The following is a 25,078-nucleotide window of genomic DNA, read 5'->3' as shown; positions in this document are numbered from 1 at the left end:
TAAGTACTCGGGTGCGGTTGCAATTAGATTGTCGCCAGGCCGCAAAGCCTGGGCTGACACACACAACGGGGGGGGGCCAAGGTGTGGTGGGGGGGGTGGGGGGGGGCTAAAGCCCCGTGAGCCCAATGGGTGTTGCGCGCCTGACACCAGGACAAGTTCAGTATTTTTCAGGGGCCCAATTTCTTGGCAGGGTGGTAAGAGTATGTAGATGCCAACAAACCTGCGTGCACACCGACTTGTACCCTGGCTGAAAGGAACCAAGGTGTGGAATAGAATGAACAAAATGAATGTAGAAATTTGGATTTGAAGTTCAACCGAAACTGTCAAACTTTAATTATAGAATGACCGTTCAAACTAATACATTTACCACACGTTTTTGGCCCAACCACCTCTGCCTGTCTCATCCACTCTCCCACCCATAGCCATTGACACCCTCACATAGACACCAAATTATTTTCAAGCAGCATGAAGGGCTCCAACCACAAATCTTTTTGGATGAAGTTCAGTGCTGTAGATATGTGTAATCTGAGTACAATGGAAGGGGGCTCTTTATCCGTCATAGCCATCAACAGCAACTCAGTGTCTGAAGGGTTGTGCGCACTTCTAGATACCTTGTCTTGTAGGACTATGTTCTGTATTAATCGTCTCCAATTCTGGAAGCCTTGCCTCAAAGATCATGCTCACTTGGATTGACTGCACGGGGAATTGTCTCCACATCGGTAGGCCTTATATGGGACATTGTGCACACATCCGTAGATCACTTGACATACATCGTCAAATTCTGCAGGAGACAGATTGTGCAGATCTTAAGTACACAAATGTGTCCACTGCTAGAGGCCACATTAGGAGTTTTATCTTTATCTCTGGAGACCATCAATAGAGTTATGTGGCCAGTACTGGAGGCCGTGTCCAGTACTGGCCACATCTAGAGTATTGAGTAGAGTTCTGGCAGACACGTCTGGCGTACCGAGTCCACTGAGAATTATTTTCAGTTCTGGAGGACATTCATAGTAAGTACAGTTCTGGAGAACCCATCTGGAGTATCTAACCCAATTGTAGAGCTCCAACTAGATATTGTACACAGAGTATTGTGCCAAGTTTCATATGCTATTTATATATAAGACCGCATCTCCTGAAGTTCAAGGTGTCTTGGTGAAATTACAAAGGTGACCCAGTGGGGTTTTATAAACAGCAAATCCTATGTAGAATCTAACTGTGCGAATCGGGGATGTTTTGATATTGAAGTATGAGTTTCGCAACCCTAAATGACACAGTGTAATTTTGGAGTAGGAGTTGGCAATCCGGGGATCTCAGGAGACAGATGGTAAAACTTTATTTTACCAAGGAACTGAAGTACCCTGTACATGCAGAAGACAAACTCACTAAATGTGTTAAATTGTGCCCGAAACAGGTGGATAACCAGTACTGAGTAGGACTATGTAGGGCCTGTGTGTCTGGAGTATCAAGGACTGGGATCAAGGGATCCACCTAGCGCAGTCCACCTGCCCTCAAATTTTATTTTAGGTTCATTCTCATAACTAGAATCAGTCACTTCCTGGGGGTGGAAGAGGGGCAAGCAGGGGATATGGAGAAATGTTCTTATTGGGGATGTTGGAATTAGTGGACTTTATTTAAAATTGATGCATTAATTAAAATTACGTTCCATGCAATTAATGTGTTGAAATTGCATCACAGCCCTTAGCATCCTTCCTATCCTATGTGTCATTCGTACCTGGGTAACCAAGCTACCTCTAGTACTGCTTATGTATCCTATGGGATGTATGACGATACATCGCAAACCAAGACAGCGCGTGCCTTTACAACGCGGTTTTTAGTTCGCATGTACCGTCACAATGCATGTTTTTACAATGGATGGCATTAGTTCGCATTTCCTTTGAAATGCATACTAAATGCCTTTACAACGGACCCCATTTCCCCGCATGTATTTATAATGCAAAATAACCCCCAAACACTAACACAGTATCCTAAATAACACACACTCCACAGCACTACCCTACAGTACAAAACAGTAGACTATCCTACATTACAACCCCCTTCCCTAAAACACTACCATATACCACGACCCCCTGACACTACCCTAAACCCTAAGCCCTAAGCACTACTATACACTACAACACTACTCGTGGTTCCTCTCCAGCGTCGCCGTCTCTGCTCCCGGTTCCAGTATTGCCATCTCTGCTCCGGCGCCATTACATCACATGCGTTTTAAAAGCGGATGCGATGTAATGGTACACGTCGCAATGTGTATGTGTGGTAACGTCGCTTGCGTTGTAATGCATGCGACGTAAAGCCATGTGTAGTGTTGCCGGCGTTGTAATGGGTGTTCACCATCTTATGTGTCATCCGTACCTGGGTAACCCAGCTACCTCTAGTACTGCTTATCTAGCCTATGTGCCATTCGTACCTGGGTAGCCCAGCTAACTCTAGTACTGCTTATCTATCCTATGTGCCATTCGTACCTAGGGAACCCAGCTACCTCCACCACAGTTTGTCTATACTATGCACCCATACCTGGGCAATCCCAGTTACCTCTACCACGGCTTGTCCATGCTACGTGTCATTCATAGCTGGGCAGTCCCAGCTACCTCCACCACAGTTTGTCTATCCTATACACCCATGCCTGGGCAGTCCAAGTTACCTCTAGTATGGCTTGTCTATGCTATGGCTAACCCCAGCTACTGCTTCTACTGCTTGTCTGTCCTATGTGTCAATGGTACCTGGGTCATCCAAGCTACCTATAGCACCTCACGTCTATCTTGTGTATCTAGGCAATCTTAGCTACCTCTAGCACTGTTTGTGTATCCTATGCAATATCCGTACCTGGGTATCCCAGTTACCTCTAGCATGGCTTGTATATTGGATGTGTCAATCACACCTGGGTAGACCCAGCTACGTCTAGCACTTCTTGTCTGTCCCATATATCAATCACACCTAGGTAATCCCAGCTACGTCTAGCACTTCTTATCTGTCCTATGTGTCAATCGTACCTGGGTTATCCCAGCTACCTGTAGCACTGCTTGCCTATCCTATGTGTCAATCGTCCCCGGGTAAGCCCTCCTATCTCTAGCATTGCTTGTCTAACCTATGCATCATTCATATGTATCAGTTGTATTTCTTTGTAATCACAGCTATCTCCAGCAGTGCTCATATATGTTATGCTTACGCACCGAGGTAATCTTAGCTATGTGTAGCATGTCCACTGTATCCTATGCGCTGACTCTACCTGGGAGGTTTTAGCTAGCTCTTCCCCTGCTTATGTATCCTATGCATCCCCTATGTCTTGGTAAACCCAGCTACCTCTACTATTGCTTGTCTATCCTGCCTGTTGTTCTTCTCTGGGTAAAGTAAGCTTCCTGTAGCATTTCTTGTCTATCCTGTGTAGCATTGATGCCTGGACAATCCCAATTAACTGTTACATTGCTTGTCTATCCTCCCTGTTGTTCTTACCTGGGTAATGTCAGCTTCCTGTAACACTGCTTGTCTATTCTATGTGGCATTTATGCCTGGTCAATCTCAAATAACTGCTACATTGCTTGTCTATTTTATGCACCAGACACACCTGGGTAGCTATGCCCAGCACATCTGGTATATCCAAGCTGTCATCTGTGTACGTGGGCAACAAGCTATGCCTGGCACTGCTTTTGTACCATAGGTTTCAACAATACATGGTGAATCTCAGCTATCTCTAATGTTATCTGTTTCATACAATGTGTCCTCCATGTCCAGCAGCCTCTGCTACACTCAGATGTGACTGGTAATCAAATCTACGCTAACACTAGTCTTAATCTTGGCCATTTTTCATAGGTCATGGGGGTTTGAACCAGCTGGGAGGGGCCTTTGTGAATGGACGCCCCCTTCCAGAAGTGGTCCGGCAGCGTATAGTAGACCTGGCACACCAGGGTGTGCGGCCGTGCGACATCTCGCGCCAACTTCGAGTCAGCCACGGCTGTGTCAGCAAAATACTGGGCAGGTAAGAGACGAATACTAGACCCTAGTTAGGTGTACCAGAACCCTACCAAAATACTACCTTAGAGTGTCAAAATGTATTAGAAAAGTATCAAAACTCTCAGGGAACTGCTAAAGGATTTATAACACTAGTTAGGTGTTAGGAGACTCACTAGATACTCCTAAGAGATTATAATAGCTGCTAAGAAAGGAGTAGAGAACTAACAAAGTCTTAAAAGCAGGGCCGGACTGGCCATAGCGGGCACCGGGCAATTCCCCAGTGCGCCGCACGGGTGGGGGGCAGTTTTGGGCCCCAGGGGGCCGATTTTGTTACAGGGTCATTTTTGCAGCATAGCTGCAAAATCGGCCCTGTACCAAAATCGGCCGAAAACCATCCCCGGCAAAGAGCTTGGCGGGACCTCTAACCCCCCCCCCCCTCCCCCAGTGGGGAGGGGGGTGGGGGGGGGCGACAGAGCACTTTTCCAGGGCCGGTTGTGGTACCCAGTGTCCGTCCCTGCTTAAAAGACTACTAAGAGCCTCAATCACAAAGGTCAACGTACACTTTTGTGTAAGTTTAACGTTTTTGGGTATTCCCTAAGGAATTTACGAGTAGTATCTTTACGAGTGAAGAGTCTCTGCACATTAAAAGAGAGAACCGTCCTATTACACAATAGTGTAACAGGTACTAAGTGTACTAGGAAACTTGTAAGAATAAACTAGAACTGCCAAAAGATCGTTTATCTACTCATGTGTATGTGATGTTTTTGTGATGTTTTTGTTTAGCACAAAACCCAGTTCAGAAGCAACAGAGTACTGAACTATTAAGAGTATTGCTATAATGATTACTGCATCTATAATGAGACTGTCTGGCACTGAGGCCTTCATGACAAGTGGGGCGATAATTACTGATGTGTATGGTAACACCTGTTACCGCACATATTAGTTATGATTTTTGCTCTTTTATTACACCTGGTATGCATGAATGCCTCGTTACATTTTGGGAGGTCAAATTGCCTGGATTTAAAGGTAGAAAAATGCCAAACAGTTACTGGGACATGAGGATTTTGTTGTGGTAAGCATGCAAAGCTCCAGTTCATGAGTAAACTCGTAAAAAGCAAAAATATTACATCCAATAAATTGCGCCGTACCTCAGTGTCAGATTTTATTGATGTAAGAATAATTGCATCAAAAACCAGGCCACCGGCAATGACGGCCTTAGCAGTCTGGCTGGACTGGCTAGATGAGATACAGGGAAAACTCTTGGTAGTTTATAGACCAATGGCCTCCTTTCAGTGCTATGTAGACTGAGGTTTTCCCAGTTCATGCAACAAAAAATGTAGCCCTTCAACAGCACATTATTTTTAACTCGGTATATATATGAACTGTTGTGTTAGAGAAATAATGCGAAATCCTGAAGATTTGGAGTAATACTTTTTAGACTTGTCTGTTACACTTTCAGCTCTTTGCCGTTACATATAAGACATTGCGTGTACAATTAATAACTTGTCCTGCTTAAAAAAAATATTCGGGGGGGGGTGGGGGGATTATCACAAGATCTCCTTGAAATGGCCAGGCATTTGTGCTGCACTTATTCGGTGTAGCAAATTTTTAATATTAAAATGAGTTCTCTGTCTACATTTAGCTCACACTCAAGTCATGCTTAGTACCACTGCTACAAGAATACTAAGCAATTACACTACTGCTAAACAAATACTAGCGCCGGGGAGATACTTCTATTTGTTTGCACAATTGCTAAGAGAGTGCTATGAGATTGGAGAGGTGATGGTCAATCTTTTCCTAGGAGACTAATACATGATAGTTAGTAAACCACTGGGACTATTAAAAAATACGAATAAACCGTGGTAATATTATTGAAATGCTGATAAAATAATATTTACAGATAACATTAAGGGTATGAAAGGAAATGCTGAAAATACCCAGTTATGCCACTATGAGTCTCTGAGAGAAATTGTATTGGGGAGGCTCTTTGACACTCATATCAAATGATTGGTGCCCCAAACCAGGGTACTCCCTGAAGTGCAGCCTTACACAGACTTGCATGCCTTAAATGCTGTAGTGACTCTTTCTTTCACATCTGATGTTCCACTTGAGTTTCCGAGGGCATTCAAACCTATCCTGCCCATGGAGGGTTCTGTACTGAGTATGATACTCTTTTCTCTATTGGAGTAGGTACTACGAGACTGGAAGTATACGGCCAGGCGTGATTGGTGGTTCCAAGCCAAAGGTGGCAACCCCTAAAGTTGTGGAGAAGATTGGGGACTACAAACGGCAGAATCCAACCATGTTCGCGTGGGAGATCCGAGACCGACTGCTGGCGGAAGGGGTCTGCGATAATGACACTGTGCCCAGCGTCAGCTCAATCAACAGGTCAGAGATGGAGGCAGTGGTGCCCAAATCTAGTTATCAACCCATTACACCAAATGAAGCACATATGAGGCATGCATGACCTTTGGAAATGCAGGTACTTCACTCACAGCACAGGCAAACTCAGTTATCAAGCCCTCAAGACAAGTGCAAACAAATCAACCACTCATTGTGCAAACCATCATAGACAACACATTAATATCATATGCACAATCGGCCCAAAGCCTCAAGCATGTGAAAACAGAGATCAACCATCTTGAAATGCAAATATGAAGACCAACTTATGACGGCACTCATGACATATGCAGACACGTCAATCTCTCATAGCATAAGTAAACATAGACAAAAGTCTCAGCATGTTAAAAAACATAAGCAATCACCCCCTGGTAAATGCAAACACAGATCAACCAGGCATTATGACGTAACACAAAGCAACTTCTCAAAGCCTTGGATACACAGAGACCAACACATCATTGCACGTGAAATACAGGTCAAATCGTCACAGTAGATTCAAAGAGATATAAAACACTAATTATGTGTACAAACCATAAGAATAACTTTTCTTAATGCATGCAATTAGAGAGTTCAACTTTCTTGATATGTAACAATTAATATTCCTTTTCCTCTTGTATTTTTGACCTTAGGATAATTCGCACAAAGGTGCAACAGCCCTTTAACCTGCCGATGGAAAACTGCGTGGGCTCCAAGGGTCTCAGTCCTGGTCACAATCTGAGTAAGTGACTCACGCAGCAGTGGGTTTTCAGATAGGTTATGATATTGGTTCTTGTTCCAGGGCCCATGAATGTTTTCCACTATGGAGGGTTGGTCTGGCTCTCAGAATGTGTAACCCGTGGCCTAGTGGTGAGCAGCCATCAACCTCCTCTGTGTTCCTTTTCTGACTTCATCCGTGGGTACTTACCCGACACTCACAGTGTGACCTCAGCCCATCTGTCTTTGTTCGCTTATTCCAAAAGACTTGCATGGACTTTTAATCTGAACTAAGGTTCTGAGCCAATGGTAAACGCACACTGGCTATAACTCCCAGTGTCATGTTTATATTAAACACCCAGATATAGAACATGTTTTTGCCCAGCTGAGTTAACATTTGCTTTGTGTGTCTTATTCTTCAGAGGTTTTGATAAACGTTCACTTGTTCCCCGTAAAGCAACTTCTCAAAAAGCTCTACGTGGTTATGAGAAAGATTCTCTGGGTTTCTATGGACCAAATTCTCCATGTGCTTTTAAAACCTTTAGAAGAGTACTTGCCCCCCCCCGGAAGGAGTTTCATCATGTTCTCTGAGAGAGCTTCAATGTTACCCCTTAGACAGAATACCTCCCTATGCTCATAGCGGCTGTGGAAAGAAGCTTGCTGAACCCTGTGTAGAGAATTCCTACACATGATCTAACCTAACTATTGATCTCAAAATGGACCAGTGATCCAATTCTCAGACAAATGGATTCTCAATTTTTTTTAAATGTGGGTCATGCCTCTATGAAATTCTTTGCAAATTAATATTGCCATTATTTAAGGGGATCGTTTTAGAAAGAAATTATAAATACACTTTTACTTTTTGCATGTGCTTATCTTCCTTTTACTATGTTAAGCGCTAATTGTTTATATGTTGCTTAGTTTGGATAAAATGTATTTATTTTGTTGTTATGTTACACAGCACTCACTTGCCTTGGCCAAGTGGGCACCATTCAATGAGGTGAAATAAAAAATAAATGCTAAATATAGTTTCTTTTCTTCGAAGTTCCTAGTTCTGCAGTTACCCCGCCCGAGTCCCCGCAGTCTGACTCGCTGGGATCCACCTACTCGATCAACGGGCTTCTTGGCATTGTCCCCTCATCTGGTGACGGCAAACGCAAAATGGACGACAGTGAGTCTTTGGTCTTGATATGAGTTTGTTATTAATGGTTGCTTCACAGCAGTTTTACCTTTTAACTCTATGATTCTTCAAGGATCCTAGGCGGCTTTATTGGTAAATATGTGGTAGAGTCAGCTGCTTGTCCTGCTCAATACTGGCAATTCTATAGGATGAAGAGATAAGTCAGTAAAGCCTTCTATGCACAGCTTTGGGTACATTCAAATAATGCTCTAAGCATCTTCCATACTATATATACTTGGTATCGTAGGGTCAGAGAGCAAGTATCGTGCTGGCCAAATATATGAAACTCTACTTTGGGTCTGAAGCAGAGATGAGCGCGCTATACGTCACACTGGTCACCTGGAGTGAGACGGCAAGAAGTTGTTTGTTAGATACCAAAGATCACCTAATTGTATAGGGCATGGATACGGCATGTGCAAAATTACACAAAAGACTTCAGATCTGACTTTGGCTAAGTGGAAGGTCCAATATTTCATGTGGCACCTGGGATCAGGGGGCAGCAAGAGTCCACATTTCCTTGAAAGCCTGCCATGGTCTTCCTTGCACAGCAGGCACCACTGCCCCAAGGATTCAAGACTCTCTCTTCCTGAAAAGCAGGTCCGGCTCTTCCTTGGGGACAGACCTCACCTTCTCCTAGGAAAGAGGCCCTGTTCTAACTGGGGCATTAACCCTGCCTTGCCATGGATGAATGCTGTGTCAGAAGGAACGCAAGTCCTACCCCTTGTCACAGACCTCTCTCCCCCCGATCCTTACTCCTACTCATAATGTTTTTATCCCAAAGCAACAACTGTATATTTGGCCTTATTTGCAGGTGACCAGGACAGCTGCCGACTCAGCCTCGACTCGCAGGGTAGCAGCGGAGTCTCCCGGAAACACCTGCGAACAGACGCCTTCAGCCAGCACCACCTTGAAGCCATGGAATGTCCCTTCGAGAGGCAACACTATCCAGAAGCCTACGCTTCACCCAGCCATGCTAAAGGGGAGCAGGTGAGTGTGGGCTGCAAGACAGTCTAGAAGAGATGTAAACAGACAAGTCAGCAAGTAGTGGTACATTTTTACTTTGTCTGATTTAAGGTATTTTTATAGTGCATGTATAGCTTTATGGGGCAGTTGAGTGTGGTACACAGCACAGTTGAATGATTAACAGAACAAGAATAGTACATAGCAAGGTCATGAGTGTAATAGCCTAGTGCAGTATAAGACACGGGGATAGGCTGTGTCTAGCACAGAACGTAAATTAACAGTGTGAGGCGTAACATATGGCACAGTCGCTATACTTAGTACGACAGAAAACATGGAGGACTAGGGTGTTGATAGCACTGAAGTTTAAGTAACTTAAGCCAAAACAAATGTTGCAACCCTAACACCAAACTCAAGGAAAGACATGGTGGAAGAGGTTATAGTAAACCCAGAAGGATTCTTAACATTGATTCCCAGTACATGGCACACTCTTACGACAAAGATCAGTATAGATCATGGAGCATAGACAATGTTTGTTAAAAGGGTAGAAGGATAGAAAGAGTAGGTAGGAGTAGGCATTGGTATTGTTATGTTATATTGATTTGTATAGCACACTAATCACACAAGAGGGTGTCCCAGACTGTACAAAATCACAGGTGTGAGGCAGTGATTGAATGAATAGGTGGGGTTGAGTGTCCTTCTTCATTGGATAGTGTTGTAAGTGACACAAGACAGGTAAGAAGTGTGTGTCTCCATCCACTTCAGATTAAACTAGTAGCTAGTGTATCGGTGTTCAACTCAGGTCCAGGACGGCTGGTTCCAGGCTGGTTTTCAGGATATCGATATATGATAAACCTACCTAAATGTAATTGGAACTTTTTGAAAGAGTCAATGGTTATTCTGACAATCCAACCCATATCTGACCTTCCCGGACAAACCCTGGGCATGCCCTGCTTGGAGGGCGTAGGCCATGATTTTAAAGAGGAATCTTAACATGTGATAAACTGTCTGTGACTTCTTGCTCATGTGATGGCTGGGGGAAAGCTACAGACAACAATGAAGTCTTGGGATTGTGTTTAACAAATGTAATACACAGCCCAATGTGAGAGAACTAGAACTAGTATTCTGTATTGATATGAGTGTTTGGGTTTTAAACACTGGTAGATAATGGAAATCAAGCTCTGTGTTACAGAAATACATTTGCCCAGAATCTGATTTTGCTGATTAAAGCTGAGATAGAGATGTATACTGATGCAGTGATATTTCTCGTTTAGCAAGGAGAAGTTGAAGGGTTTCTATCAATAGTATGACCAGACTTGTTAAGAGGATGATGCATTGGGGAGCGGTACATAGTGTGATCGTAGAGAATGTGGAGTTCGATCTGGACTAACACAATGTAACTGAAAGGAAGGAATTATTTTATTTTAGGAGCATGTGGTCATAGTCCTTTAATGGTAATAGGAACAAAGAGACACATATTTCTTGATCAATCATTTGGAGGGCATCATCAGTCAACAAGGTGGTTGTTGCTTTTGTGATGCACCTGTGGAACAACTTTGCCGGATAGGACTGAAGAATGAGGTGTCAATCGATGAATGCTTGACGTGGGATTTCTATCGCTCTTAGCAGTATTGTTCCTGGGAAGGAGATGTGGGTGGCCTGTTAGTAGTTGGAAACTTCACTGGTGTGAAGGTGGGAGTCTTCTTGAAGGGTGGTATCTAAACATTTTTCAGTGTGCAGTGTAATGCCCGTTTCATGAATAAAGAGCAGTAAATAATGAAGAGGCCAATTTATGTGTTCTATTGATGGAACTAGAGCTGTAGAAAGCCATATAAAGACACCTTGAGATATACAATGGACACTTGGGTAATCTTTGGGAAGCATTAGTCCTTCAAGAGAATGCTTTATACATTCATGGAGAGTTACGGTATCTAAAGGAAAGTCTCTAGACTATCTAAGAAAAAGCTTCAGCGATGCAAGAGGAAGCTAATATCTAAGAGAATGCTGGGACTAACTATGGGGAAGTCTAAACCTTGCAAGGAAGTCTCTATAGCCATTAAGAAAAATTCTCAATTCATCCAAAGTATCCTCAAGCCATCAACGCAAGAAGTTTTTTGAGCAATACAGTATGAAACTTAAGCAGTCCAAAATGAAGTGTGAGGCATTCAAAGAAGAAAAGAGCAAGTCGTGGGGAAGCTCAACCCACGCAATGGAAGTAAAATCATGCTTATTTGATCAGAAAAGTTTATCGTTCAAGGTCTGAAGCTGGGTTTCCCCCCACTTTAAAGTCATTAACCTGGTGGATGAGCATCTGATAGGAAGCAAAGATAGCAGAAGCCTTTTACATATCTCTATGTCCCCTTTTAACCCTTTTGAGGAAATTCCAGTGCATGCATCTTCATTCTGCAAATTATATACCATATGTATTTTACAAGAAAACTGATTGCTTTGATTTTTTTCTTTATTTCCAGAGTTTGTATCCACTACCTCTACTCAACAGTGCAATGGATGATGGGAAATCAACGCTAACTCCTTCCAGCACCCCCCTTGGACGAAACCTGTCTGCGCACCAGGCCTATGCAGCTGTATCAGGTATGATGCTCCGGTGTGGTTCTGCCACAAAACGGACTAAATATGTTGAATGTTGGCCAATTGAGTAGCACCTATCACACCTATATTGTTCCTCCCAATCACGTTGCTTGTAGGAAGTGGCAAGCAGGGGGAAGTGTGAAACTACACATTCTTCTAGGGACTCTGGATATTGGGTACATAGTGGTAATTCAAGACTCTAGTTTTATTGGCTCTACGTTGGTAGGTGTGTATAAGCTGTTAAGACCTAACACATGATAAAAGGTCTGATAGTCGGTACCATATAGAGTGTAACCCAAAATTGTTAAAACCAATCAATGTCAAGATCCAGTGAGGAGTATTACTCTTGAAAGCAAAGGGTATTTGCTATACACATAGATTTTAGAGCAGTTATAGTAGATATCCTAGGGGTAACTCAGAGGTCTCCAGCTGGTGCAGTGCTCAGGATGTCACTTTTCTCTAGTGTCCAGGGATTTCAGTGTTTACTCAGTAGTTCACTGGTTATTGGCCACCATTAATGACTGGTGTACCAGGGCATAGGGCACAGTTAAGCAGCTCTTTCGGGCTTTGACTCACCAAGGGATGGAGTAGTCAAGATGTCAAAACTTGTTTTAGAAGTTGATGACGGTTTGGATCACACAGGCACAGGATGCAACATAACAACACTCAGTAAAAGACTCTGCCCAGTCAGGGTTATAACTTTAACAAAGAAGGGGTCCTTATTTGCCACCAGATATGTGGGTAAGTAAAAATGAGGGCAGGCAGATCAAATCAGAAGGCCCTAGCAGTTTCTGAGACAAAGATAAAGCATCAAAATGTTTTATAGCCTTACATAGTAAGATTGTATAGTCATAGTAACATTGAAGACTATGGATAACCTTTTACTGCAGGCTGGAAATTGTTAGTACTGTACAATCTCTGGAAAGCTGTGCATCTCAGATATTTTACTACAGTCTTGTTTGCTAAATGAGTGTAGGTGGGGGAAGCTTCTTCTTTGGCTTAGTTTTGCAGTGGCTCTTGGTGTAAGGAGGCGAGCTCGGTGTCTTTGAACCACAGCTTCTATTACACAAAACACAAGAACTCAAACATAAACTGGGATCCCCCAACCAACAAAAAGGTAGATTTCTGTTTGGCAAGGAGAAAGTATCCCAGAGTCAAAATACATACTTCTTGGTAAAGGGCCTTTGGCTCAGTGACAAAGGGCACGACTCACTGTTGCTGCAGACCAGTTTCTGTTCCAAATACTTTAAGATCCGTTTTTCAGGGGTGCCACTGATACAAGGAAATAAAATCACATCCACAAGGAGCATGCTGAGGTAAATCAAATACTTAAGCCTTTATTGCAGAGGTATTGCAGATGCCAATATTCAGTGGTGGAAGACTTCAGGATAGCATAGCCCAGTACTGGTATAACCTCTTATCTTCTAAGTTGAACAGCAAAAGCCCCCCTCACAATCCTATGGTTCATTCTAACCTGTACAAAACTGCAACAGAAAAGTCCTGGCCCCAGTTATATGTCTTCTGTGCCCTTGTCTGCAGAACCTCTTCAGATCTTAAAATAAATACAAATAACTAGTTCTGGTGGGCCAGCTCTGATTTAGTTTTGGGTGCACAGGAGTGAACTAGGGTCAATTGTATGATAGAATACAAACTTTGACCTCAAACTAAGGGGTCGATTAGGATGGCGGACGGATTGCCCCCGCCGGGCCGGCGGTGGCTACAGCCGGCCCGGAGGCAATCCGTCCGCCATCCTGCTTACATATGGTGGCGGTGTATGCGAGACACCGCCAACCATATTACGATGCCGGCGGTCATATGCCTTTGCTTTGGGGGACCGTTGCGGGCCCCCAGAGTGAAGGGGGCTAGGGGGTGCACATGGGGGTACCTATGGTACCCCCCTGCGTTTCACAGAACAACATGGCAGGCACCGCGCGTTGCCTGTCATGTTGTGCTTTGAAACGCACAACATGCATTTTCAGCACCGCCCGCCGCAATGTTAAAAATGCGGGATGCACCCGCCACTGTGGCGGGTGCATCCTAATTCGACACACGGGCCCTCCGCCCCTGTGGTGGACGGTCGCTTCCTACAACAGGATGGTCCGCCATCCTAATCGACCCCAATGTTTCTGTAACATAGCATAATAAAGCAAAGATTGTAATTTCTCATCAAATGCACAAGCTATGTTAACGTTTGGGGCAGCATTTGCAAAGTCTCTGAAATCCTCGTAACCATAATCTCTATCTTACTCGGCTTTGTGTTTCGTTAGGCAGTCAAATAGACAGTGTTACAATAGTGAGCTACCATGTAGAGAAGAGCGATATTGGCTCTTTGGATTTAATGATGGACGACAGATTCTCGAAGTGTAACACTACTTTACAAATAGTCTTTGTAAAATATAGCAAGAGCCAACACGCAGACAAAGCTGAAATTGCTCATAGGGATGTGTAGATCTGGTCGTGATTTTGAGAAGAAGAGAACGTTTTGGAGTAAAAAGACTTTTGCATTTTCTTCCATTTATTTGTATTGCTGTATTGCTCGCTCAGTGTTACAAGAGAGCCTCCGTTGGCGCTTTATTGTGGTTTGTGATTAGAGGAGGACAAAATGCGCAAGTATAAAAAAAATCGAATTGTATTTGGGCTTTTCTGGTGCCTCAGGTCTTTGTTACATTGTGGTCATGGATAGGGGACACCCATTTCCGTAACACGCATGAACCTTAAAATCTAGTGGTCAAAGTCCAGATATTCTTGTGCCCCAGGTCTTCCTTGTGTCTCTGGCACCTGGCAGTTTGTGTTAAAGGCTCCATGGCTATGATTAAGATGTTCATGAGGCACAGGGGACCTTGCATTTCAATATGGGGGTGGGGGAATGGGGTGGCAGTCACAGTTTGCTATCAGTGGATCTGTCGCAATGGTTACTGATTGCTAGACTTCAAGTCAACATGGGCATGGTCGCTGGAAAGACTTTCCGTGCACAGCATATTCCGACTGATACTGGGCCATTGGTCAGAGTAACTCACAGTCCGACCTATTTAGGGCAGATGTTCATTCACAGTTTTTCCTTGTTTGAAGGCACCTGCCAATGCCTGGAGGTCCTGAGCAGGAAAACAAAGAAATGACTCCCATGCTGTAAACGAAAACTCACCTCATCTCAGGACCATTTGCTTTTTTTTTCAATAACAAACTCCCATTTTAGGAGTTTGTTTTTGATTACCAAACAACTTTCCTGTGCTGGGGCACTGAGCATGGCACGCAGCCAGCAAAGCTTCAGACCTTCAGTGGAGCTGCCACTACGACAGATGAGGTGTCTGTCTGGAGCAAATGCCTAAATATGATGGGCGACATATGTCTTTCTGCTGAACTGACGGAATAGAGCAAAACCGGCCAAAACCCTAAATAAGCCCCAAAATGACATAATATTTTGCCATATTTAAATTATATGGGAAAAACAAAGCAACGCCATTAAAGTGTAGACACTTTCAGGCACTTTTTGCGATTCCTTAATTGCGAAAAATAAGGAATCACAATTAAGGAATTGCAAAATGCAATGCATCAAGAAATCGCTAAATAAATTGCGATTTCTTAATATTCCTTAATTGCAACTCGCAAATTGCGAGTCGCAATTAAGGAATACCTCCCCATTCATTCCTATGGGCCTAGAGGCCCATAGGAATGAATGGGAAGCCATTGTCAATTTGCGATTAGCAATTAGCGAATTGCAAATTGAGAATGCGATTTCAAGGGTGCAGGGGTGTCCAAAGGACACCCTGTTGCACCCCTGAAATCAATCTGTACACATATGTTGTGCACACACATGCCCTAAGGGCATGTGTGTGAACAACATGAAACTTTGAAAAAAGCACAAAAGTGCATTTTTCAAAGTTTTCGCAAATTACCATGAGGTTCAACCTCATGGTAATTTGCTCCCCCTAATTGCGAAATCGCAATGTTTTTAAGTTTCATGCATTGCATTTAAGGAATCGCAAAATGCGATTCCTTAAATGCAATCGCAATTTGAGAATTCTCAAATTCTCAAATTGCGAGGGCCTTCACCCTTCAAGCATTCCAAAAGCAGATTTTGCGATCGCAAACGGCCGATTTTTGCGAATCGCACCGTTTGCGATCGCAAAATCCTTTGATGCATGTGCCTGTATATCCATGAACTCATTGGCCTCACAGCGATAATCTTCATGGAGGATATGAGAACTAAATCAATGTTTCCATTGAATCAATGGAGTTTCTCTCAGTACATAGCTCTCCCTTGAAGGTAGGAGTGGAACTCAGTCTATTCCTATTCACTCCCTGACCTCTCTCTCGATCGCTTTGTTGGACCCATCTGTAAGGTTAAGAGGGGAACACAACTGTTCTGTTTATCATCTGTACACAGATCCACATTTGGGGGAAGGTGAAAACCTCTAGGAAAGGCTATGCAAAACGGCATCATTATTTTCCATGCTCAATACGTCCAATCACCACAAACATTGAGGTTATATACGTATAATGCGTGGGTAGTCCTCTCTGTGAAAGCCACGTGAGCTGAGCCCTTGCATATAAAAGGAATGTCATCTCAATGTATTAACCATACAATTTTTCAAAGCCAGCAGTGAACGTTACTAGTACATGCAGCTCAGGTACACAATTCCCACAAGATATCTTCGGGTCCTACTTGGCCTCCGAGATTGCATTAATGTGATGCGCATAGCCAGTAATTGCGAGTTACGCAAGTTTATTCTGGTGCAATAAAAAAAATCAAGCATAGACAATGCCAACTAGTCTGGCTTTCATTTTGAGTCCCTAAAATATTTTGAAATGGCCTGCAGCAGTCAAAAAGAAAAACAAAAAATATGGCATTCTCTAAATAATACATTTATGAGATAAATTATTGAATCTTTCTTGATTCATGATACCTTTGAGTTGTAAAATAGTCCCTCATGCTGTGAAATGTAAATATTCCATAAGAGGCAAAATGCTGCACCAAATAGCGAATAACATGAAGTGAGAGAGAAATGCTACTCTGGGCCGAGCCAAAGCCCACCTTATGTATATTTTAAGGAATATGTTACATTAGGTCAGACAAACGGCTGCACTGTCAAACCAGACCTAAACAGTGTGCAGACTTCCACTCTACGGATGAGAGTGGGTGCTGTTGTCCATTTCATTTGTGACTTTTCTGAAAGTATGCTCTTGGAACTGCTTTGGTGAAAATCCACGTCCACTACTTATCATCATCTCTCAACCATCAGCATCACTAGCCCTTCCATCCAACATCACTCCCTGCCACATGACTTTCCGCATCCCTTTGCTGCCGATGACACAGGTCACTACTAATCATTATCAAACCCATGCTAAACCACAATTGACCATCACAAGACTATGCTGAAGATGGAAACAAGGCCAACTACTGATTACCACAGCTCCAACTACTGATCACCACACCCAGCTATGCTGATTACCTGAGTCCGAGTTACTAATCACAAGAACCCTCTACTCCTTATCAGCACATTCCTGCATGAATATCCACACCAGTCCATTCCTGATCACCACAGATCATACTATGGCCAGAACAGCACCACCACCCTCACTTCTGACCACCAAATCTTTGAACCAATATCTACCACAAATTTCCAATTCTTCTTTAATGATCACTACAGGCGTCCATTCGTCACTGGAACTCTCCACTGCTGATCACCGGCCCCACCCACTATACATCAACACACTCCAAGACCACTCAAGACATCCCGAACACTCATCAAGACTGCCACCCACTACTGACCACTGCATCCTTCAACTATATGTAGTCTCAACCCCACCAACCACCATAAACGATTTCCGCTCTTCCAATTCACAAGGATTCAGCCTTTTCATTGTACATAGCCTTGGTGCCTGTGCCAGTCTTGTTTTCAGCCATAGACCACACTTGGTCTCAGCCTTTCCACCCCACATGGTTTCAGACCTACTATTGCCTCCACCATAGTTGGAATCAATCCCTTCACTACACACTTGTTCTCAGCCAATCCACCAGTGGTGGCCTCAGCCCTTTCAGTGCTCTTGATCTCATCTAAATCAACACACATAGCCTCAGCCCTTGTCCTGTACATGATCACAGCTCCACAATATATGGTCTGAACCCTCTATCAGTTAAGGTTTCTGCACCTCCAGTGCACATTGTTGCACCATCTCCAACAAACATTGGGGCATATTTACAACAAAGTGACGGAGCGCGGTGTTAGCCTCCTTGGCTTAACACCGCGCTCCACCACTTCAGAAATACAGGGCTGCACCATGTTTTCCCCAGCGCAATCGCAAAATTATGCAGCCTAGTGCCAATGCAGGTCTCCCTTTCTACACATAAACAATCTTTAAATGGCGTTTTGTAACTTTTATGTGTGCTACTTAATGCAGCACACATACTAGTTGCAAAACATCATTTTTTTAATTGTTTATGTGCAGGAAGGGACAGCTTCCTGCACATAAACAATCAATGGCATTTTGCTGTTTCTATGTGTGTTGCACAATGCAGCATACATAGAAACTGCAAGAACAGGGAGAAATAAAGCATTTCTCCTCATTTCGCCTGTTTAAGACCAGGTTTTCCCTGGTCTTAATGTTGGCGCTGCCTCCTGTTTATGCCACCCTTGTAAATAGGGGGCAGCATCAAAATCAATAAGTGTTGCGGTGGAATGCCTACCACAACGCCGATTGCCCGCCCCTTTCACGCTAAGTATAGCGTGAAAGGGCATCTTATTTAGTGCATTTATTTAAGCCACTTAACGTGGCTTAACGCTGCCTTGTAAATAAGGCTAAACCCCTATCGCCAATCACGATATCGCGAATCCCCTATCGCCACCACAAAGTCACTAAGAGTGACATTGTTGTGGCGATAGGGGCTTGTAATATATACCCCATTGTCTGAAGAGCTGTACCATGTGGTGCAGCATTTCTACAAGTACAGCCACTGTGCCCCGGGCCTAAGGTATACTACCTCAGCCCTGCCACAAAACATGTTTTGATCACTTCTACCATATCTGCGCTGATTTCATCCGCTAAACACTGCCTCAGCACTCCTGTCTACATAGAATAAACCCCAGTGCACATGATCTAAACCCCTCCATCTTCCAGGCTTGTGCTTTGTTCATTGTGTGTAAAACCCTCCTTCTCATTCCATCTCTGTTCCATGTCTTCTATTTCTCCCCCCTCCCTCATCCTCTCAACAGATCCACATTCATCTTTCTTCATAAAGCAGGAAACGCAAGATGGCCGCGCCGCTAGCTCCACCCCGCCTTCCTTATGTAGCCCCTCCTTCTCGGACCTGCAGCCAACCGGTGTGGGAGAGCTGGGGATGAACTCCGCCCCTACCTTCAGTGCCTTCCCCCACGTGGCCTCCGTGTACGGCCAATTCACAGGCCAGGCAATGATCACAGGTATGGAGTGGACGAGTGTCATGCACTGGAGCATTTTGGGGGATTATGGGCCAAAGTACTGGGACGTATCGGCCTGGGGCCCATGGGATTGTAGAACAGTAGAGTAGCCTAATGTCAGTAAGTGTGAGGCTTATGGAAAAACAGTAACATGAAGAGCTCAGTCTCTTGATAGTGAAACCAGAAACGATTCCAGTACTGCAGGTTCAGATCTGTAGTACTGGACAACGCTCACCTTGGTGTCTGTGATTGCGGAACCCATTAAACTGCTGTACTAGAGAGCTTATCTTTGTATATTGTTTTGGGTATTAGTGATTTTAAAACATCAGTATTAGGGAAAGCTCAGACTGATGTCAGTGAGAGAGGAACCCCTGAGGCTGCAGTATGAGAGAGCTCAGCCTGGTGTCAGTGAGTGTAGGGGCCATGGGGCTGTAGAATTAGATGGATACCACCCAGTGTAAGTGAGAGGGTGACTGACCATCCTGTAGATCTGAAGAGTACAGCTTACTGTCAGAGAGTGACTCCATGAGGTCTAGAGCTAGAGACCTCGGATTTGTTTTAGTTTCGGTGTAGGGGTGCATAGGTCTGTACAGTTTGGTAGCTCTCTGCTGGTGTCAGGGTTGTACCCCTGAATGGAGCCGTCTAAATGGGGCCTTTAATCTGCAGTGCTTAGATAGCCCTGCCGGGGTGAGTGAGTTAGAACACGTTAAGCTGCAGTACTGGGAGAGCTGCGCATGGGGTCAGTGAGCTTGGAGCCACGGAACCTCCAGTACTGGGAGAGTTCAGACAGGAGTCACTGATAATGGACCACAGGGGCTGTAATGCGGGGTAGGGAGAGCCCAACCTTGGGTCAGTGGGTGTTTTAGGCTCCAGTACTGGGAGAGTTCAGACGTGTCAGTGGGTGTGGCTCCCTAGGGCTCCAGTACTGGAGCAGTTCAGACTAGGGTCAGTCGGTGTGGGTGTTTTTAGACTTCAGTACTGGGAGATTTCAGAGTAGGGTCAGTGGTTGTGGCTCCGTAGGGCTCCAGTACTGGGAGAGTTCAGACTGGGGTCAGTGGGTGTGGCTCCCTTTCCAGTACTGGAGCAGTTCAGTCAGGGGTCAGTGGGTGTGACTCTCTAGGGCTCCAGTACTGGGAGAGTTCAGGCGGGGGTCAGTGGGTGTGGCTCCCTAAGGCTCCAGTACTGGAGCAGTTCAGTCTGTGGTCAGTGGGTGTGGCTCCCTAGGGCTCCAGTACTGGGAGAGTTCAGTCTGGGGTCAGTGGGTGTGGCTCCCTAGGGCTCCAGTCCTGGGAGAGTTCAGACTGGGGTCAGTGGGTGTGGCTCCCTAAGGCTCCAGTACTGGAGCAGTTCAGTCTGTGGTTAGTGGGTGTGGCTCCCTAAGGCTCCAGTACTGGAGCAGTTCAGTCTGGGGTCAGTGGGTGTGGCTCCCTAAGGCTCATGTACTGGGTGAATTTAGACTGGAGTTAGTGAGAGTGGACCACAGGGGCTGTAATGCCAGGGAGGTAGGGCACAACCTGGGGCCGGTGGATGTGGGCCCGTAAAACTGCAGTACTGGAGAGCGTTTGGAGTAAATGAGTGTCGGTCCATGTCAAGGCGGCTGTGAGCGTGGTCTTCCTCGGGTTGTAGTATCAGAGAGCTCAGGTCGGTATCAGTGGCAGTGGGCCGCCTAGCACTGCAGTACTGGAGAAAGTTCTGGTTGTGAACAAATTTGGGACTGCAGTACTGGGGTGAGCAGAGCCTGGTGTCAGTGGAGGTAGGTTGGATGCTGGACTGGGGAGGGCTCAGTTTGTGCGATCAGTGTGAGGCCCAATGCTCTGTTACGCTAGTGAATGCTGCCTTGTGCGTCAGTGAGTGTGGAGCTCATTATTCTGCACCACCGGAAGTGCTCACACCGGAAGCGCTCACTCTGGTGTCAGACAGTGAATGTGGGACCAGTAAGCGTGTCTTAGCCGGCAGAGGGCTCAGCCTGACGTCAACCCGTGTGAATCCAAGACTGTAGTGATGGTGAAATCCCTCTTGGGTTTCAGGCGAATTCAAAAGGTTTTTCACTTTGCTGGATTGTGTAGAAAAGAAGGAAACGTGGGGGTGCGTGTTTTTTAAACAGATGCTTAATCAGAGCGCTCCTCCGCTGTCAATATCCCACCCCAGGAGATGCGCTGAGGTAGCTTCCCTTCCTCCCTCACTCGCCCACCCCTCGGATGGGAGGTCTGCGCCTCCAGCTTCAGATCACTAGACCGGCTAGGGCTATACACAAGGGCTCGCTTTCACGTCCTCCTCGAAGCCGCCCCTCCTCCCCTCCTGTTGCAAACTCTTCCATTTCACGCTTCTAAGCACAGCCTGCTCTCCAGAGGCCGGCGTCTAATGGCTCGGATGCAGTCACCAGTTTTCTCAGCTCACACAGCTCTCACCAGCCTCCGACAGCAGAGTTGTCCCTCAGTTTACATATCACTCTCAGGACTGGAACAGCAGAGGTATCTGTCAGCTCACACGAGCAGCTGGGCTATCCCAAAGCCACACAGACCCCACAAGTCTGGGACTGCAGATTTGTTCTTCAGCTCACACAGATATATGATGAGCCTCAGAAAGCAAGATTGTCCCTCAGTTCATGCATCCCTCTGAGGCCTGAGACCGCAGACCTGTCCCCTCGCTCACCCAAATCTCACAGACCAGAGACAGCAGAGCTATCTCTCAGCTCATTCTTTACAATAGAGCTATCTAGTAACTAACACAGACCTCTCACGCCTGAGACAGGAGATCTGTCCCTCAGTTCACACACCACTGTCAGGCCTGAGCTATTCCACCGCTCACACAGATCTCACAGACCAGAGACAGCAGAGCTATCTCTCACCTCACAGTTTACAGCACAGCTAGCCATGAACTCAGACAGACTTCACAAGCCTGAGATGTTCCGTGGCTCACTCAGACCTCACACGCCCTAAGCAGGCCCAACCACCACCGTCAGGGTACACAGTACCTGCGCAGGCAGCTGGCCTGTCCCCATCATCACATAAATGACCCAGACCCCAGGTGGGATAGCCGTCCCTCAGGTTACATACATTGTACAGTCTCAGGAATCAGCAACTCAAACTATCCCAACTGGCACAGATCCCGGGGTTTCAGGTCTTGGACGGCAGAGCTCACATAACCCTTACACGCCTTGGAAAGCGGAGCCGCACTTCAGGTTATAAAGGTTGTATGCTTTAGACTGTTGGTCAATTTGCATGAACCTCAATTCACCAAAATGCCAAGAGAAGCGGAAGTGGCATCACATGCTTCTTTACTCCAGATGACATCACAAGGGTCCACCTGTGTTCCATCTTTAGCCGCTCAACAGCTGTTGCTGAGGGCCTTGTAAAGCCCTGTTCACTTTCTGTCCTGCTGCTCTCTTCATGACCCCTAAGGTCAGGGGTAGAATGAGCAGTACCAGGGGCTTTAAAGAGCAAGCCAGGGGTAGCAGCTGTACTTTAGAAAATAGGTGCAGGTGCCCAAGGTTTTCCTCCAGGGCCGGCCAACCAATGCCAGGGTTGCAGTTACCTTGGCTATCTAGTCATCCCACTCCAGAACTCTTTTTTTTTCACTACCTTCCACTTCCTCTCTCTTTGTCTACATCTTGCAGTTTCTTTCCCATCCCAGACTTCTGAATTTTCACTGCATTCTTATGTTTCTCTTCCTTCTTATTTCTCCCTTTTCTCAGTTTCTCTTTAGCTTAAAGCACAATGATACTACAAAATAAGTACTGGGACTGCCACTGTCAATGCCACATCGTTGTCTGTCCTGTGTGTTGTACAGCACCTCGTGTGAATTACAGCTAGTACTAGTCCACCACCAGAAATATCAGTATTTTTACGTCCTACCTTACCATACCCACTCACTATGGAAGCTTTTAGTATCCACGGACGTCTACGTGCGTGCACCATAGATTCTGTGAAGGGAGATTGGGCGGCCATGTCTTGACAGAGCTTGTGGCTCCCAGCAAATTGCTGCAATGTTTTTTGAAAGCGGGGTGCTGTATTGTGAAGGGGGGGGGTTCAAATCTAAGTGCGCCTAGTAGATCTAGTCCATGTTTTCTTTACGTTCTGGCACTTGTAATGCTGAATTTCTGGAAGAATAAACTTACTACAATTAGGAGAATGCAAAAAAAACCTGAACTGGATGGATGAGTTACTCATACATGGACCTTGGAAAGTTTGGCAGTCTGGGGGGAGCTTGTGCAGAGCTCAGTCGAACGCCTGCTTCCAATTATCTAGCTGTCTTCAGGGGTCAATAACAAAATGAACGAGCTTCCAATCACACAGACAGCTGGACGTTTGTAATCATCAAATCGTAAAGCATTTCACTGTAACTGGAAAAGCAACATTGGCTGAACTGAAAAAGGAAAAGCAAAATTGACTGAAAAGCATATAGCCAGGTTCTGAACTGGGATGGTGCAGTGAGCTAAAAAACGGTGATGGATCAAGCCCTGATCTTTTGACTGGGTAGGAGTGTTCTGATTAACTCAGATACTCTGTCCATCACCACCCCCTTTTTGAATCGTTTTGGCCACCACAAGTGTGGAAGGGTATGCTCAGATGTGAGTCCCTTGCTCACTGCACCATCAGGATTCAAGCAAGCCGGGCCGAAGACGGCTGTATTGCCAGAAACCGGTCCCCGGAAGCTTGTTTCCTTTCCAGTAAAGAATTGGCTTGGTAGTTTGGTCTGCCCTGTTCCCATGATGCACTGGGCCAGGGACAGACTAGTTTGCATATAGCCAGGTTCTGAACTGGGATGGTGCAGTGAGCTAAAAACGGTGATGGATCAAGCCCTGATCTGTTGACTGGGTAGGAGTGTTCTGATTAACTCAGATACTCTGTCCATCACCACCCCCTTTTTGAATCGAAAAGCAGAAGTGGCTGAACATTCCTTTTTTTAAACACATAAACAATATTCAATTAAAAATAAAAAAAATGGCCCTGTTACACAAAGTAATATTACAGCACATGTATAAACTACATAGAAGTTGACACAGAGAGATGCAGTTGTGGAACACAATAGTAACTGCTTGGCAGAGTCATACATCCTATTGCCTGCTGCCAGAAGTCTTGTCCGGAGACTTTTGGCAGCAGGGAATGGATTGTAAGAAGCTTGGGACACTGGAGGTAGCACACAGTAATCAGCGGCAAAGCAAACTGGCCTGGAACTGCCCTTTGCAGTAGCTGGAACTTTTCCCACTGTTGCAGAATGCACCTATTTCCCTCCCATGTTTTTCAAACGTCCCCATCTTCACGATTTGAAAAGCTGGCATAGTTTTAAAAAATGATCTGATGTTACAAAGCATTGGTTTGGCAAATCTGCACACTCCTAGTTAAGGCTTTAAATAGGGCGGCTCCCTCCGGGTCTCAGACCCGGTAGCTAGTAGCGGCTGGCACGGATCGCAGGTGGAGAGCCGGGCATGGTCTTGTAATCGTCCCCCCCTCCAGCCAGAAGAGGAAGCAGCCAGGATTCCCTGACCAATCACAGTGCTGTAATGTAGTGTTGTGAGTGGCCTGAGCGCCGTGGTTCAGTGCTCAGATGGGGAATGTGGGCCTGGGCATGTTCTTCATGCAGACAGTAATGCAGTCTTCATGAAGAACATGCCAAGTGTGCATGACCTTTATGGCGGGCCCTAGAGGGCCGGTCAAAAATTAATGCGCTCTTTACAGAGTGCCACCACTCCTTCCCCTGCTCTGAGAGCAGAGCAGCCCTGCCCCCAAAGAAGCAGGAACAAATAAAATGATAATAACGCCCAGTTATGATCATTTTATTTTTCCTTCTTTTCACTTTGTAATGGACATTGGCTGTGCATACATTCCATCATTTTCGAACTGGGAAGTGTGAGATTTTGAAAAGAAAATCAGGA

General features: G+C 45.3%; 1 protein-coding gene across 7 annotated transcripts in view; it reads left to right on the top strand.

Moving 5' to 3' along the window:
* Positions 1 to 25,078, top strand: part of PAX8 (paired box 8) — a 124,168-nt gene that overhangs the window by 77,858 nt on the left and 21,232 nt on the right. For 2 of the 7 annotated variants that reach the window (XM_078666851.1, XM_078666849.1), the window contains exons 3-9: positions 3,826 to 3,991; positions 6,157 to 6,354; positions 6,996 to 7,084; positions 8,105 to 8,230; positions 9,051 to 9,226; positions 11,671 to 11,791; positions 19,000 to 19,206. In XM_078666851.1, coding sequence (XP_078522977.1) covers positions 3,826 to 3,991; positions 6,157 to 6,354; positions 6,996 to 7,084; positions 8,105 to 8,230; positions 9,051 to 9,226; positions 11,671 to 11,791; positions 19,000 to 19,206 — 1,083 coding nt within the window. Of the gene's footprint in view, positions 1 to 3,825; positions 3,992 to 6,153; positions 6,355 to 6,995; positions 7,085 to 8,104; positions 8,231 to 9,050; positions 9,227 to 11,670; positions 11,792 to 18,999; positions 19,207 to 25,078 lie in introns of all 7 variants that reach the window. The other 5 variants (XM_078666850.1, XM_078666848.1, XM_078666853.1 and 2 more) reach the window with 3 other exon arrangements.

This window comes from Lissotriton helveticus, chromosome 11 (assembly GCF_964261635.1).
Source record: "Lissotriton helveticus chromosome 11, aLisHel1.1, whole genome shotgun sequence".
NCBI classification, from domain to species: Eukaryota; Metazoa; Chordata; class Amphibia; order Caudata; family Salamandridae; genus Lissotriton; species Lissotriton helveticus.
This window is presented reverse-complemented; position numbering and strand designations above follow the sequence as displayed.